At 39.4% G+C, this 18,481-nt stretch overlaps 1 protein-coding gene across 2 annotated transcripts in view; it reads left to right on the top strand.

The window, feature by feature from the left end:
- Positions 1-11,007: 11,007 nt before the first annotated feature.
- The window catches only part of LOC129732905 (E3 ubiquitin-protein ligase TRIM9), a 184,595-nt gene continuing 177,121 nt past the window's right edge, over positions 11,008-18,481 (top strand). For both annotated transcript variants that reach the window (XM_055694319.1, XM_055694318.1), the window contains exon 1: positions 11,008-12,714. In XM_055694319.1, the coding sequence (XP_055550294.1) occupies positions 11,920-12,714 (795 nt within the window). In that variant the 5' untranslated portion in view covers positions 11,008-11,919. The remainder of the gene's footprint in view (positions 12,715-18,481) is intronic.

Genomic DNA, 18,481 nt, shown 5'->3' with positions numbered 1-18,481 from the left:
GACGACATAACGCTGGAGGTTTACGGCGAGTCTATCGAGGAGGTCGAGTTGACGGCCGCGCACTGTATACGCAAGGTCACAGTTTTAACAAATAAGGAAAACAAACAATGATTTTTCCTATAGTAAAACAGGACAAACATCCTATTTATTGTTGGAAGATTTTTAAATTACATGAGCTCAGAGAATTGATGGAAGTTTGAAACTTTTGGCTTTTTTCCAGAGCACGAGCAATATTGATTTCCAAATCTGATACAGAAATCCACAAACATGATTCGAAATTCTCCTCTGATAAAGATGAACGACAACTATTCCTCACTGCTTTCATTCCTATGGAAACGTTTTTCATTTTGAAATGTAGATACGGATTGACAATTTCAACACTTTGAAAATAAGATGCCATTACTCGTGTAATTTGATCTTATACAAAGGTGTTTTTTATCACAACAAATTCCAATCTAAATACATCAACACGTGGGCCAGATAAGAAACGTGTTTCAAAACTTAACGCGGGCCGCGAGAAATGAAGCAGAGAGCCGGATGTGGCCCGCGGGCCGTACGTTGGACAGGGGGTTCTGAACCCAGAACACTTCAGCGCTTGAATCTCAGCCGATATGAAATATAAATTATGCACTCAAAACAATGTATCCAATCATGAAGCGAAGATATTCCGTAATTCAAGCAATCTTTGTTTACGTTTATTACATTACATTTTCATCAACCATCTAAGAAATAATAAGAATAAAACAATGACAACACGTATTAAAAATTTTTAATGATAAGTTTTGTGATTTTTACCCAAATTCATATTTTACCCTTAATGGAATAATGTCGGTATCGCAAATTTTCAATAATGGAGTATTATGGTTTTGAATAAATTGAATCCTAGATAAAATTTCAAGTTTAATAATTTACGATAAAAAAATCTGCTATCGCTTTTCTCACTAAAACGAAAATTTGCTCAGTTTTGCGCTACAGCGGACAGTATGCATTTAAAAGCTTATGTTTTACCTAAATTTTTGATGTAGTCACAACCGTGGCAAACTGCAGCAACAAAATTTTTAGGCTGCTTTTCTACAAAAAATCACTATTTTTAATATTTTTTTAGTGTCAGGCCTTACATTACTTTACTTTGTTGGCTAACGGACCGTTTGCCGGTCTAGGGCCGAACGAATTAGAGCACATCCGCCGCGTGCGAGGCCTACCACGGAGCCGACGGCCTCTTCCTGGTTCTCTACTGAAGATAGTTTTGACGGCTCTCTCGTCAGGCATCCTGGCTACATGTCCAGCCCACTGAAGCCTGCCCCGCTGTATTACCTTCACTATATCAGCATGTTTGTATACCTGGTACAACTCGTGGTTCATGCGTCTGCGCCACACTCCATCTTCTAGTTTACCGCCAAGTATCGATCGCAGAACTTTACCCTCAAAAACTCCGAGCACTCGTCGATCAGCTTCCTTAGCGTCCATGCTTCATGTCCGTAAAGGGCCACCGGGAGTATCAGCGTCCTATACAGCGCTAGTTTTGTGCGAGTTTGCAAACTACGGGACCTTAGCTGGTTACGTAGTCCGTAAAAGGCCCTGTTCGCAGCTGCAACTCGTCGTTTCACTTCACGGCTCATATCGTTGTCACATGTCACAAGTTTACCAAGATAAACGAATTCGTCAACCACTTCAAATCGTTCTCCATCTCAGGCCTACTATCAGGTGTCAGGCCTACTATTATCAAATTTTCCAATATTTAATGAAAGAGATTTGTTTTGCACAGTATTTCGAACAACTTTTTCTTTGACACCAAAAAGATCCAAGATCCAATCATTGAAGCTGTAGAGCGTTTCAAAGTAATGTACTTTTTTTTAAATTTTGTCAAAAAACGTCGGTATGCCAAGCTTCGAAAAGTCATAAAAAAATCAGATTTCATGATATTGCACCCAAATTTTGGATTCAAGCACTTGAATGTTATAGCCAAAAAAGAAAAAAAATATAAAACAGCTTACGTAGAAAAAGTTTTTGGGCTGATGGCCAGCGATTCCCCACTGTGTCCTGCCCCCCTAGATCCAGATATGCCGCCATTCTAGACTCATCCGCAACTGGTACCGTTTCCAGGAGGCATGCGGTAGGGGTCCGACATCGACTCAGTGGATGCCTGGCGTAGCAGCTGCTTGGCCGCGAAGCAATGGTTTAGGTTCAGTTGCGTAACCCTTTTTTCCTGTTGGGTACATTTTCTACTGCGACCAGAGATTGGATCTTTTATGGCGGGCCCTGATTTAATGTGAGCCTCATCGGGTGTTGTGCTACTATTAGGTCCAATTATTTCCACTTACTGAATATAGACATCGTCTCAATAAGGTATTATTGAACGAATAAAGTTCACTGCCTTATTGGGAGAAATCATTCAAATATCTAGTGGTTTTATGAAATATCTAGTGGTTTTATCAAAGAATTGCTTCCTCTTTTGAAAGAGTGCTTCGCAGTCACATAGTAAATGCTCCGAGGTTTCTCTATCTAGGTTACAAAAGCGATAGGCATCATCTTGTAATTTACCAATCTGTTTAAAGTAATGTTTACTTAGGCAGTGGCCCGTTACAAGGCCACTAAAGGTACATAAGTCTTGTTTCGAAATACTGAGCAATCGCTGGGTGTCTGTTTTTTTGAGGTACTATGAATCTTTTCACCCTCCACCCTTACGCCCGTGGTTTCGCATCCGGTTTACCAGCTGGGCACCTGATGCCTCCCGTGAAGTGGTTGGCGTCCCGTTTCCCGGAACATACCATACACTTCGGAGACTCCCCGCAGTCCGCGGTGGGTGTGAAACGTTACAAGTGAGCATTCAGACCGAAGTACATGGAGAAGGAGCTGCTGGGAATCCCGAGGAAGTGTCGATAGCTGTTCCATACCTAAGGAAAACAGTAAGTAAGAAAATACGTAAGAAAGAAAATCTCCCAAACGTACCCTAGGCGTGGCCGATCGAGTCGTATTGGGCCATACTGTTCCCAATAGAGTACGAAAATGGTCTGTTCATCGACACGGTGCGGCTCAAAACATCGTTTGATCTCTATGTTAGGAGCGGTTGATTAACGTCCTGGTGTCAGACTCTAAACGAAGCTGACACGAGGATCCCCCAGCGAGATAGGCGGTTGGGGAAGGCCCAACAAGCCGCATCAAAAAAACAACATGTTACAAATAACATAAATGGTAATATGAATCGGAACAATCGGCATGGACCTAGGCACCGAAATAAAGGCTACGATTGGAAAATTGTAACATGGAACTGCAAATCTCCTTGCAGGATGCAGGTCATAGTACTGGGCAAGATGCGCCTACGCGTGATGTGGTGGCATCCGATCAACGCGAGGATGTAAAAGTTGAGAAGAAAGGGCCTGCTCTTTAAGTACAGCTGCCCACTAGGGTGGGACAAAAATAAATGTTAGCTCCCATGCACTTTTCGTGTTCCTTATGGGTCCTATAACAACTGTGTAACTTTTCAGATCGATCGGTGAAACACCCGATTTGCACCCGATTTTCAAAGTATCCATACGATTTTATATGGGAAAATCCACTTTTTCAATACTTATCCTCTAGAGATGTCAAGTTGGCTCTTAAAAAATATCAATAAATGGTATTTGTAGGAAATTTTCCTGGGAAAACTCTTCTGGTGGTCTTTCGTGGTCTTTTGGTCAATCCACATAAATGTAGACCCATCGAAGAGAGGCTTTCTATGCGCGACTGAAGCAGGCCTATGTTCAAAATCTGTACACCACTCACGTCCTCACTACAGTTCACTTTTAAGTTTAACTCTGTGGCATGATACTCCTTTTACCCTAACGGTGTTCATCAAGCTCAGAAGCTATAAACCTAGATATTTGTTAGCTTTGCCCTTTGTTGCGACACATTTCATACAGCTACTCTTCCGAGTTACAAAATTAGACTGGTTTCTCTGTATGTACAGTGAGATTATTCACATGCTGTTGGTAATCGATACTTTAATGTTATCAACAATAGACACGTTTCTTTGCAAACAGAATCTAAACTTTAAGCTTAGAACTCTACAGTATAATTTTTCAAAGAGGTTGCATTGTATAGCTGGGTAACGGTTGACAGCGAACTGGTTAAATTCTTGTTCGAATTTCACTTTCCACGCACTCACGTTGTGTTACTACTAGGAGCGCCTTGTTTCTGCTGATTTTTCAAGAAAGTCTTATTTTGTTCATATTAATTCAAACTTCGTTTATAAATGCGAAAGAAACACTTCATTCCTTTGAATATCAATTGATTACACTGTTTCACTAAGTATGAATCTTTACAACACTCGTCAGACCCTCAAAATATCGTTCGATAGTAATCAAAAAGCTGTTTGAATCTAAGATTTTTCTTTCAAGAAAACCTTACTGAACTGCTTTAATGTAATTGATTTTTCTGTAAGATTTGGACCACTGCTATCTTTTGTGGTGATGATTGTGATTGATAGTATTTCCTCCAAGTTTTGTAAACGCATCTGTCTATAATACACATAGGATTTGTGTATTGTGTCCAGAAAAGTACTAATAATAATCGAATAGCTATAATGCTTTTATTTCTATTGCAGGCACATACTTAAATTCACTTACGCTTCCTTTCAGCTTACCAAACCGACGTTGCAAAGAAAACTGAATTTATTCGCGCCTTTGCAAACGCTTAAATATAATTTTCCCTCAAGGATTCTCGCGCGTACTGCTTAGTGATAAGAAACAGCTTATTCATAGAATCCTTTCCGGTTATGTGTTTCCTTGATATACAATGTAGGTATATTACAGGATAGTATGTGTAAAAATATTACGTCTAGCTCGTTTCTAGATGTTTATATAGCGATTGTAATCTAATATGTAATCAGTATGCAGTTATTATCAATCATAATAAAAAATAAACATAACTTTAAAAACTTACTCATGCATTTACCAACGCGTTACCTTCTATAAAAGAAAGTGCATTGTACAGAACAGATTTAAATATACAGAATTTACAGTTGTCGTACTTTGATATTTTTCTTGCCTTGGTTAGAGTCGTCCTCACATTTTTTAAGGCTTTCTTTGTAGGACATGTTGAAACAAAATAGTTTGAAACGTTAAAACAAAACAGGCAAAAACGCAACATGGAAGCTACTCAAGAGAATAGGCAGAAAGATACTTTATTTCTAGTTGTTCTATCTATGCGTAATGTCTAAATATTCCTTTAAAGCTCTAACAATAGCTTCACACTGATTATTTATTTCAATGCGAATGTCATGTCATGTCATTACCACTATTTATATTTTAATTCTATGCACTTATGCTATTACCAGCCCAGTAAATGACACCGCGATTAAAATACTATTTATTTACTTTCGACGTAAGATTATCTCGAAATATTAACATGCGTTACAAAGTTGCGTAGTTGATAACAGAAGATTTTTAATCTATGTGCTTTTACTTTTACTGAGATTCAACTGTTGCAACTTGCTATTCATTCACAATATGGATGTAATACATCATTTTAGCTTCAAAACTGTTCCTGTGCTTGTCGCTTAAAAAAGGTTTTTTTTTTTTCGATGTGAAAGAAAAAAACGAATCAGAGAAATAATCTTTTACTTTTACTTATAGGTTAGTTTGGATATGAGAAACACGGCCGCAACCATTGATATGTACAATCAGAACAAAGCTAAGCTAAAAACATGCGCTTTCATTATATCAGCCAATAAGGCTGCTACAAATTTCATATTCTTTTTATGTCCAAGGTTATCAAAGTTAGCAAAGGGGGTGGCAAAAAATAAATAACACCGAGACGAAAAAAAAAGAAATATCATTGATCAAAATATGTGTGCAAGTCATGACGTTTGTAACTTGCACTCAAATAAATGTTGAAAAATAATACTTTATTATTATTATTATTTATTTCGCTTGCCTTTCGACGACACTCTCGCTGTCACCTGACTTGTTTGTTGTTAAATTAAGCATTCATGCTGTCGGAAAACCAATGAATTGAACAAAACGGTTTGAGCTTTTTTTTTCTCCCCCTTCCAATATTCAAGATTTTTGAAGGGGGGGGTGACATAAAATGAAAATAAAATTTGTAACGGCCTAAGTGGTTAAAAAAATATTCAGAAATGCTCTATTTTCGCTACTCTTTTTGCAACAAAAGCGTGAAAATGGAGTAATGAATGTAAAAAAAAAAATTTCAGCTGTCGTGGAAAGAAGCAAAAGCAAGGTCCAGGTATTACATTCCTTCTGGAATTTGACCTTCTGTTTATTCGACGCAGACTTCGCAGCCAACCGCACAGGACGACGATTGCGGGGCTAGCGCCACGATCCTATTGACTCTAACGGTCTCTCCCAGCCGAGATTCGAACATGAGACGACCGGCTTGTTAGGACAGCAACGTACATCGAGACCAACTGGAAACTGTAGTGGAATAGCTGCATGTTTTGAATATTTTCATAAGGAATATAATTTTGTATAAATAGCTTAAGGTGAAACTCCGTGCTAGAAATTTGCCCGAATTTCGCCAGCTAATTTTCTCGGAAATCACATAAATAACTGCACCGCTAATGCATGCATTAAGTAGCAATTCGAGCGCTATTTGTTATGTGAAAGCGATGTCTACGCTCAAAATCGTCAAGTGAAGTGAAACCGAACATCGAAGTTGTATAGAAAATACCACCGTCCAGTTTCACCTTCAGTAGTTGTTTTTAGATCATACGCGTCAATTCAGCAGGGGTCGTCATTGATAAGTCCACCATTTAGTTTTTGATACCAATATTTTTGTGATATCCAAATTTAGCTTTAAATGAATGCAAACGTTTATTTCTCTCACCTCTTTTGTCACCTCCATTGAGGAAACCCATCGCGGATCGATGAAAAGACTCCTTTATTTACATTTATTTAAATTTAAAAAAATGAAGCTAATTACGTTTTAATTGCATGTGTGCCGTTTAATTGCAAAAACATTTGAGTATAGCACAGAGCGTTAAATACTGAAAATGGGAAATTGTCAATTTACCTCGAAATACGGCGGTTCAATTGTATGTACATTTTTCCGATGTTACTTCTTCATAAGAAAATAAGATGAAGCAAGATAAAAAATCAACCTAAAATGATTAATAAATAAGTTTTTAGTTCTAAATTGTGATTTAATCTATGCAGGCAGATTTTATGCTATCAGTAATACATGAAGATTTTCGGATAAAAATGTTTGAAAAATTACATATAAGTTCAATTTTTCAAAAGTTAAAAATTTGATTGAGGAAGAGGTTGTGGTAAGTTGCTTAACCGACATTTATTGATACATAATGAAAAAAAGGGTCAGAAATCAAATTTGTTTGTGTAACGTAGCTTGTGTACCATGCCGAAGGATCATCACAGATAGACAACGATTAGATGATGAATGTGCTACAAAATAAATGCAATGTAAAAAAAAACCTAAAACATATCTCGAGTGTGTTACTTTTTCAATAAAGCAGTAATTTTCACAGTTTAACCGAAATTTATAATACAAAATTTAGTTCATTTTGTGGTAGGGCAGAGTTTACCGGGTGAGCTAGGGCATTGGTTTTATTATTGTCAGGTTTGTTCTATAACCGTTCTAGGAGTTAATGAAGTCATAGAGAACTAATTTTGACGTAAGACAACGTCTATCTGGAAATTAGGTAACTGAATTTGAAAATCTAATAATTCAACCAGGGAAAACCACGGAAAAGTGGTTAGGTTTCGAGCGATAATATTTCAGTCATTTAAAATCAGGTTATCAAGGTTTTGGCATCAATCGATCAGAAATTCTTTTACGGTTAAATTTATGTAACGAAAACAAACAAAATTGTTTGAGATACACTATTGAAAAATTGGTAAATGACATCGATTGTCTAAATCATACCGAGCAGCACTACCTCTCTTCCCAAGCACAGCCGACACTAGCGAATACAATCGATCTGACTTTGTAAACGATTTGTTGTTGTTGGTTTACTCGAGGTCACTTTCTGTTTCCGATGCTTTTTTTTACTTTCCTTACCATTCCTTAAAAAATGGACTTTTTGTGGATGGTGGTAAAAAATAACTAAGACAGTTGGCCTTCCTGTAGTTAATTGAAACATTCGCCATGGCGTACGAAAACATGCGTGTAGGCATGTTTTTAAGTTCTTTCTTTGTTTTATTTATCAATTCCTCCTCAGTTTTCGCGGAAAAATTGTTGGAGTAAATCTTACGCTTCAGGTTTGCCCAAAAATTCTTGAAGGGACGCAACTTGGGAAGTTGGGCGAGTTCTCCAACTTTTTTTTTTGTAAGATTTGGACCACTGCGATCATTATTTTGATCTTTTGTGGTTCTCCAACTTGGGTACCACATCGATATTCAGCCGCTCCATCTCCTCCAACGATCGCTTCGAGCCGACGCTAGTTCCGACCAAAACACCGCATTTTCGGGCTTATGGTATTTCTTGATAAACGACGCAACTTCTGGCAGGCACTTCGTACTATAAACGTCCTTCGCGGGGGAAGTAAAATACGAAGTGCCCTGCCAGTCGTTACCAACCAGGGTGAGACAGATCTCATCGTCCATCACAATCACCATGTTGACTTGACCATCATATTCAGGCGCTGCCGCTGCGTCATTGCCTGCAGTTCCGAGACCAGTAAACGCCATGTCCACTTTCACCACTTTTCATTGTTTGGCCGGTTGCACCGACCTCCCGGCAAATGCACGCGTGTCCGGTGTCCACGAACTACCGCACGATGTCCGTTTTCAACGCGACGGGGTACCGTTCTCTAAACGGAGTAGCTTCACTGTTTTCGTCATCACGGTTAGAGTTCGACTGATAAAGCTGTCAATTTTTTTCTGCCGACTCATGGGTTACTATGATTGATGGTGTATGTTTTTTTCAATGCGTGTGAAGATAAGCCCATGAAAAATCGGCAGTTTTTGTCCATTTTGTTACCGCAAACGTTATATCGGTATGTCGAAGGACCAAGTGCTTTCGTGGTTGAAGGCCAACTTCTCAATACGTTGTGCTACAACAGAATGGAGCGTCATGTCATACGTCTAATCGGACCCAACACTGGTTGATGGAAAATTTTAAGTTTTGGACGAAAGTTTTGTGGCGTCCTAGCAGCTTGGACCTTAGCCCGTTGAATCATTCGATTTGGGAGCATGTTGAAGCAAGAGCCTGGAAAACATCTCATCTTAGCGTGAACACCCTAAAGTCTAACATAGCGCGCACATGGCGGTCGTTGCCGGAGAACTACGTTCAAAAGGCGTCAACTCCCGGCGTCGTCTCGAGGATGTCATTGCTAAAAATGGAGAACACATCGAATAAATTTGTTGGAAACGACCTTAAAGAGATAACTTAATTCGAAAATGTTAATATTGTTGCCTAAAAGTACTTTTGATAATATTTGAAAGAAACACCATAAATTCCCGCATATTTTTTCGCCGCACCCTGTAAAAACGAAATACTTATATAAAATGATCGTTCAGTGATACGGAATAACTTTATACTAATGAAATTTTATGAATGTTATAATTTCAGTTTCTCCCAGCTGGTTTAACAAACCCGTTGTCGTTTGTTCGAATCTCGACTTGGAAGAAACCATAAGTAGGATCATAGCGCCAGTGATGGAAATGAGACGAATATGACGCAATCTTCGCTTTATTTTCAGCTGAACAAATCATGATCTGTACAGGTTGCGACAAAACTTGAATCCTCTCAATCCGTAATGAAATGCTTGTTTGGTTCATTTGCTTCTCGAAGAAAACAGATACATGATTGGACTGAAGGCAACAACAATTTTGTGCACTAGGACAACATTATTTCCGCTTTTGTCAACTAGCGTAATTTTAATAAACAATTGCAGTTTTATTGTTGAAAAACGGTTCCAGCGGTAATTTATAACTTTAATATAATATTAAAAAATACTGCACACTTGAAAAAATCCAAACTTTTTCCATTTTTCTCGAGAAAAAGGTATAACAGATGTTTGTCAATGGTTCGAAGTATCTTGCTTATAGGAGCTCATGGTTATCGGCCTAATTGAATTACGGTTTTAGGATTCAGCGTTCATTCTAATAAACATGAATTAACGCGTGAATTTTTCTCAAGATTTATTCGTTTACGTGCTCAACTCAACACCGTCACTGTGATTAGTTTTGATATTTCAAAAATACTTTTGACTACAGAATTTAGAAACTTTAAAAATTTAACCGACAGGAACTGGAGACTGATTTTCAGGCTGTCCTTGGTCTAAAACCAGAACAGAAACTTAAATTCTATTAATCGTCTCTCAGAGATTGTAGCCTTCTTTACCGACAGACCGCCAACTGTTTGTTCACAAGACGATTGCAGGGTCAGCTTAACGATGCTGAACGCGGGAGTGCCGAAAAAAGGCACACAAAATCGCACCTGAAGAAATTAGGTGTATTTCTATCTCACTGTAGGCAGTAGCATAACTGATGAGTGCGTGGTGGTGGATTGTGCGCGGCAGCATAATGTTGTTCGTGTCGCTTTATGCAGCATGCATTGCTACGAGCCAGAGAGGAAGGACCAAACGTCGAAAAGTGTTGAGTAAAAACGATGTTTTTTTTTCTCTAAAGAGAGTGAGAGCCAGTAATTCGATGGTTTTCTCTAGCTATGCTTTTGCATGATGAACTTCACCATACCGGTTTGGGGGTTTTATGTTTACGTCGTTATGAGCACACACAGTGCAATCGATAAAGAGATAATTAACACTTTCATACTATCAAAGAATCATCACAAAACATATCGTTTGCTTGAATTTCAGTCATATCAGTAAGTTTCCATTTTTCTTTGGCATTTTAGTTTGAGCCGATAAGCTTTTGTCCTGAGTTGAAAAGAAACAGTGTTGTTTATATTTTATTCTGTTGCGATGTTTTTCATTTATGTTGCCATGAGTTTCTCACTCTCAATAGTTGAGAGTATTTTCTTCATACACACCCTTCGATGAGCGTGCGAAGTTTGAATCCGACGCCACCGGTGGCAATTGCGGATCGGAACCGAAACGCTGCAGTTCAGTTTCGTGAGAGGATTAGTCGCGAGTGGTCGTTTTAATCTTTCTGTCGATGAACGTTTTTCGATCTGTTAGTCTGAAACAGATTGATGTTGAAAGGTTTCAGGGGGTGGCGCTAGGAGAATATTCGTGGGTTGGGTGATAACTAGAAAGCATACTATCGTAGCAGTGGAAGAGGTAAACGGATGAATGCACACATCAGAATTATCACTGTGGGATGCAAGAAAGGCGCCGAGAAATCATCGACAGAAAGGAATTGAGCTTGCAGCGCCTGTATAATCGGTGAAGTTATGAATAAATAAATAATGGATTAATTGGATGCATTGCGGATAGATAATAATAATTGATGAGTGTGTTTGGTGGAAGAGGCCTTGATAATAAACTGTTTGAACAACAGCAAAAAAGGCGTCGCACTGATTTATGATTTTGGCATAGTGAGAAACCAATGCTGAAAAGGCTCTCTGGTGATATTTATAATAAATTGAGTGAAGCGCATCTGTTGAGTTCAAATGAAACGAGCAGCTGCGTAAGGGTGTGAAAAAGGAGCAAAATTCTTCACGGGAGATTTTGTGAAAAGTGAAAAGTTACGTGAAGAGGAAATCGATAAAGTTTTCAATATAGAATTAAAACGAATGATAGAAACTCTTCATGAGTTGCAGTATTGATGATAGTGTTTTCTCGAGTGATGCTGAGATTATTTTTTGGTCTGCAAAAAAGTAAAGCACAGAAGCGCACAAAAAGCCAAACCGGTAAAAGTGTTAAATAATTTGCATATAAATTGGATCTGAGGGTAGAGTGAAACAGGAAAAGTTGTTAAATGGTTTAGTTACCAGGAAAAAAAAGTTGAATGTGTGAATTGATTAGAATTTGTGTGAGAGCTCCTACAAAAAGATTTTAGCATGGAGGAAGAACTACGCTGTCCTGTCTGCAAGCAACTGTTCTCGAGCCCGGTGTTGCTACCGTGCTACCATGCACTCTGCCTAGCGTGTGCAGTGGACATTCAGACAAGTGCCAACCAGGTCCATGCTCACGCTCCAGCAATTCATTTGCATCAACAACATTCGCAATCATCGGCATCCTCCGTCAGTACAGGCAGCTCTAGTACCACTGAAAGCGTATCCTCCGATCAAGACCAGGCTGATAAAGTTAGCATTCTCAGTGAGGCCGACTCTGGCGTTATCTGCTGCACATCCCGTCCAGGCTCATACGCAGGTACTCCGAATCTTCAAGGTCTTCTCTTCCCACCGTCCGGCACTGGTTCAGTTTTTTCCCTTGCTTGTCCCGTTTGTCGTAAAATCGTATTTTTCGACGAACTTGGCGCCAGAAACTTACCGCTGTATCGTGCCATGGAATCCATTGTCGATCGGTTCTGTGAACGTGAAGCCCTGCGTTGTCAGATGTGTGAAACGGAACCACCGAAGGTGGCCTCAGTTGTTTGCGAACAGTGTGAAATACGTTATTGCGATGGATGTCGCGAACTGTGTCATCCGGCGCGTGGTCCATTGGCTAAGCACACACTTACGAAGCCACGTGGCGCTTCTCAGCTTCGAGAGTCCATCTGTGGCGAGCATAACGAACCGCTAACGATGTACTGTATGGGATGCAAGCTGCCAATCTGCAACCAGTGCATGGGCGACAACCGTCATCAGTCACACGACCTGCAGTCGATCATGGCGATGTGTAAAGCTCAAAAGGTAAGACGATTACTCTAAATGTGTATTTATTCACTCACGTCGTTGCTATTGTGAAGTGCCCTTCCGTTTTGGGCAACGTAACCAGGGAAAATTTAACTTTGGTAGTGTTAATTGAAAAATCGTGTACGCCAGTCCAGTAGCTATTATCAAAAGTTTAATGTTTTATGTATTGTATTGGTATGTATATTGCCAAAATCGATAGTAATAACTGCAAAAAAGATCTAACAACATGGTGGGAATAAAAACGGAATAGCCCTGTTTTATTAGTCTGTGCTGCATTCTTCATACGATAGTTAGTGCGTTGTATCATATAACTGTCAGATACTGACAGAAACGCTGCACGTCGAACCCAACGATGACGGCAACGTTATATTTTGCGGATGCGCTGAATGCACGTTTGTTTTTTCATTCCACGAAGAATTTGGCGTCGGTGTGGATGATGGGTATATATAAACGTCTCCACCATCGGCGTGCTTCTGGAACCGGTTTACGTGCGGCGGGCGGCGATTTTTACAAACAACCGGTTTCCCCAACCTGATCTTAAGCCCGTGTTCTTTAGTCGTGTTTATACCTTTCTCCTGCTGTTGTTCTGGGTGGAACGGAACGGAGCGAGCTGTTTTCTGTATGCAAGCAAGGCCCTGTGCAATGAACGATCGATGCATGTTGAAATCTCGTTCCACAGAAATGGGTCAAAAAAATAATGGTTGTGGTTTGCAATCGACGAGTAATATTGTGTCCAATGTTGGAGCAATTGTGCATCGAAGATTACGAAATGATTGGATAGCGTGCATGTCAATTATAATTGGGTTTGAAGCAGTTACAGGAAGGTTTTTTACTCTATGTAGTACTACCTCTTACAAAAAGAGTTACTTATTTATTAACGTATTATGTTTTTCAATTTATTAAATTATCAACCGACTAAATGCTTGACACTATCCAATTTAATCGATCACTGAATATAATTTTCAATGTTTAAAAAAACAAAATGCGGACGATTTAAAGAGGTATTCCATTTAATTGAGGTAGAATTAAATGGAAACCTAGCCTATTTTTTTTATTTGTGTTAGAAACTGTTGGATTGAATTAGATCTGCGCAAAACAAGATTTATTGACAAATATGCCTATTGCTATTTTTAATGTAATGTTTTTCGATTGAATAAATTGAGGATAAAAAAGTGGCATCCAATACTGATTCTACACTTTGTCTAATGTTAGATTTAATTATCACATTACTAATATTTTAACAGGCATATTTGTCGAATTCCTGTCATCCATGTTTTTTTTTCGATACTTAGTTCCTAATTAGGTATTCAGGTAAGAGGATTTTTCAACCAACGCGTTTTTACACATTTTTTTATGGCGCATATTCCCGTGTTAAAAAATACTTTACTATACAGCAACCCCAAAAGAAATGTGCCTGAAAATTCTAAATTATGTTATCGACTAGAGTACACATGACTTTTTCACTGGTGTTTCAGACCATTTTCACCCTAAGCTTATTTTTGAAAACGGCATTTACATTTTAGTAGGTGAAATCTTTGAAAAAATTTCATCTCAAAAGCTTCAATTTATACTAAAATGTTGTCTTTGGACTGGTCCGGGCTCCGGAGAACTGAACAGTGTGGCCAGACCAATTTCACCTTCATCGATAAGATGATTGTTTGAACCACACCTCTTTGCTTCTAAAACTGTGGTAGGCAAAATGGTCCTGCCAAGACTGAAAAGGCCAAAGTACCGTTTCTATTGGTGTTATTTTTTCTGACAATTGTCGTTTTTAATTTTTCGCGATAGATTAGTTATATGTTTTGAATTGCTCCTTGGTCCACTGGGTGAGCAATTTATGTATCTTCCAGTGGTAGAAAAAAAGCTTGTATAAACTCGTCGTTAGAACATATAGCATAGCCACACTGATGTGTGCTGCAGTTATCCAAAACAACTGCTTTGGAGAGAGATTTTTCTGAGCATGAAACTCACGAATTTGGAGCACAAACTGTTTTTGGGACCAATCATTGAAAAGTTGCCGATCCAGCCAGGCATTAGCAGATCCTGGGTAATGCAAAGGAATCGTTATATTTTCCAAGCATCTGATCCTCCAATAAACTTGCATACTTACTTACTTACTTACTAGAATGACCGTACGTCCTAAGACACGGCCTGCATAACATAGTTCCGCCAACTTGATCGGTCCATGGCTGCCCGCTCTCAATCCCGCGGGCACCCCGTACCTGCCAGATGCTGGTCTAACCACCTTGCTCTTTGCGCTCCTCTTTGTCTCGTACCGATCGGATTCAAGATAAGAACCAATTTTACAGGGTAGTTCTACGTCGTTCTCGCAACGTGCCCTGCCCAATGTACCCGTCCAGCTTTGGCCACTTTTTGGATGCTGGGTTCACCGTAGAGTTGCGCGAGGTCATGATTCATTCTCCGTTTCCATACACCGTTCTTATGCACAACGCCAAAGATGGTTCTTAGCATCCCTCGTTCGAAAACTCCGATCGCTCGCAGGTCCTCTTCAAGCATTCACGTCTCATGCCCGTAGAGCACAACCGATCTAATAAGCGTTTTGTACAAGGTGCGCTTTGTGCGGGGACTTAAACGTTTTGACCGTGATTTTTTGTGGAGCCAGTAAGCACGACTCCCATTGATAATTCGTTTCCTAATCTCACGGCTGGTATCGTTGTTCTCAGTCACCATGAAGCCAAGGTACACGAACTCGTCGACTATCTCAAACTAATCTCCGTCGATTATCACGACACTACCTAGGCATGTCCTGTAGTGCACAGCCGCTAGCATGTACTTCGTTTTAGACGTACTTATCTTCAATCCAATCCGCTTTGCTTCGCAGTCTGGTTTCTCGACTAAGCACTGGGGCACGGTGTATCGTTGTACTTATCCTACAACATGCAAAATGCGCCAAAAACAATATCGATAACGAATTCTCTCAACTAAACTAGTTGATTGAGACCACTACTAGCCCTCCAGGCTAGCGTGTGATATTGTTGTTTTCCACTCCTCCGGTAGGCATTCCGTTTCTCAAATTTTGACAATCAGCCGTTGCAGATAAATGGCCAACTAGTCCGGGCTCATCTTGAGAAGCTCCGCTCCGATACCGTCCTTTTCAGCTGACTTGTTGTTCTTATGCCGCGGGATAGTAACATTCACTTCACCTATCGATGGAGGTGGTACATCTCCGTCGCTTGCTGCACCGATGTTTTGGTCTCCTGTCTGTAAGCCATTCAGATGTTCATCGATGTGTTGTTTCCACCTTTCGATTACCTCACGACCATTTGTCAAGATACTACAATCCTTATCCCTGCACATTTCGGCTCGCGAAACAAAGGCTTTGCGGGATGCGTTGAATTTCTGATAGAACTTCGCACCGCTTCTCCTTCTGGCGGCACTTTTTTCCCTGGAAGAGTTGGGTTTGCTGTCTCCGTTGTTGTTTGTACCGCTCCACGTTCTGAGGGGTCATACGTTCTGATTCCTTGTTAAACCATCCGTTACGTTGACTCCGTACTTCTTTGGAAGCTCTCCGTTACACTGCTGATGGCTGACTTGACGGTATTCCAGCAGACCTCTAGAGGGTCTTTTTCCAGCTCGTCTTCTTCTGTCAGGGCAGCTTCGAGAGAAAGCGCGTAGTTTTCGACGACTTAGGGTTGCTTCAGCCGCGCGAGGTTACACCTTGGCGGGCTACGGTACCGTCTGTTGATCACAACGAATAGTTTTGGTGTATCATCACCATCACAAGGCAGTTGACCGGGTCGATGTTAGCGCTCCGACGTGTTTTTAGGTGATCTCCAGGTGTACCGATGTTGGAGGCTATGCTGGAAGAAGGTGCTACGTATGGCCATGCTCTTGGAGGGGGCGAAGTCGATTAGTCTTAGACCATTTTTATTCGTTATCTTCTAACAAACAATAATGGCGATTTATAAGCACCGAATCGTTCGAACATGGATGGCATAAAAGTAATTCGATTTTTGTCCATCTAATCCCCGGAGCGTTCTTTTCTTCCGAATGAGTTAATGTTTCCTGGGAAGGCAGATTGGTCACAACCGTAAATTTGATCGGCAATCAAGCTCATCAGGTAATTAGGAGGCTTTTCCGTCAAAGCTCCGGTTGCCTAAAAATTTGTTAACAATTTTTTTCGGTAGTTTTCACCGCTAGGTGAAATAATTCGTGAAAAATTGTGATTTATTTTTTAAATTTAACCATGTTATTTAGAAAATTTTAAAACAAGATCGCAAGATGGATCAAAAATTGTTTCCGAATTTTTCGGAAGAACATTTGTAAAATTTATGTGTTTTATGTGAATATAGCATTTTTTTGTTCACACAACATTTTTTTGACACGGCACAATACAAATTAATGTTTTACGGAGCCAATTGAAATATAGCTTATTGACTACATTTGAATCAGAAATGCTCGTATATAGTGTAGTTTCATCTTGAAAAGATATTATTCACTTCATTATTTACTTAACATTCGTCTTTTTTTCATTTTTTTTGTGCTGTATCACCTGGATTCTTAAAATTTTGAAAATAGAATTCAATTTTCGAAAACAAAAAAATTAAGTGAAATATTTTCTTGAAAAGTCCGGAAAACGACTACACTGAAAGAATTTCAATATTAAATTACATAAAGTACCGGTATTTGCTATGATAATATGTTATGTAATGAGCAAAACCCTACTAAGGACCTATCGTTCAGTATCGACCAATTTTCATTTGAATGACACCTATCACACGTATCTGACTCAGCAAATTGAGCAATTTTTTTAGTCTCAAGAGAAATTTTCTAATAGAGCGAATACATTTCAACATAGGCTTTCATTTCAAAGCATTCTAGGTATTGTTGCTTAGAAATCTTTGGTTGTAGAGGAAATTTTTTCTAAGAATGAATTGCAAGGAATGGATGCTGCCTTGGAAAAAAATATACACTGTGAAAAACAAATGCTACATGTTTGGCGTTAAAAATATATTTAAAATTTTTACATACAGTTGTCATAATGTTGAATGCATCTAAAATGTGCTAAAATATACTGTGACGAAAATCGGTACTTTAAAGATGCCACTCAACTATTTCGGTGAAGTTAGGATGATTTATAGTGGTACTGCCCAAACAAGCGAACGGAATATATGTAAACCAAGCTGCATAATATTTATATGGCTCCACCATAAATTAGACAGAAAAAAAAGACCCTGCATATATGAAAAGTCAACAACGAGCGGTAGATCAGTAACGAAAATTGGTGGTAGAATGAAATTTGAAGTATATACATGAATATAACCATATATAAACAAAGCTGCAGATCCAGAGACGGAAGCAGTATACGCCGAGTGTGTGTAAAGTGGCATGAAATCGTTTGCGGTAGTGGCCATCATCCGTAAAAGTACCTCACATGTTATGCCGCTTCTTCGGCGTGATATCGTTGGCTAAAAATCGATAATCCAATGGCGCTCGCCGCCTGCCTATATATGTTGTGTTCGGACGAATTTTCTATGCTCGTTGCCGGTTCGCAGGGACAAAGTGACGACTGAGTGTTGAATGAATGCACAAGTAAGGTGTTGGTACTTATGCTATTTATTCCGTTCACGTGCTGTCTCGGCCCCAACTGTTTCTTCCCGTTTGCAGTCTAAGTCTGTTTTCTTCTCCCCCTTATACCGGAAGACTCTCCCCGATTCTTAACGCGAAGCTGTAGAACCTTCTCTGTACCATCCGATAGCAATGAATATTTATTTATTTATTCAAAAGAAAATTATACAAATCA

Source organism: Wyeomyia smithii, chromosome 3, assembly GCF_029784165.1.
Source record: "Wyeomyia smithii strain HCP4-BCI-WySm-NY-G18 chromosome 3, ASM2978416v1, whole genome shotgun sequence".
NCBI classification, from domain to species: domain Eukaryota; kingdom Metazoa; phylum Arthropoda; class Insecta; order Diptera; family Culicidae; genus Wyeomyia; species Wyeomyia smithii.
Note: the sequence above shows the minus strand (reverse complement) of the source record. Positions and strands in the feature narration are given on the sequence as shown.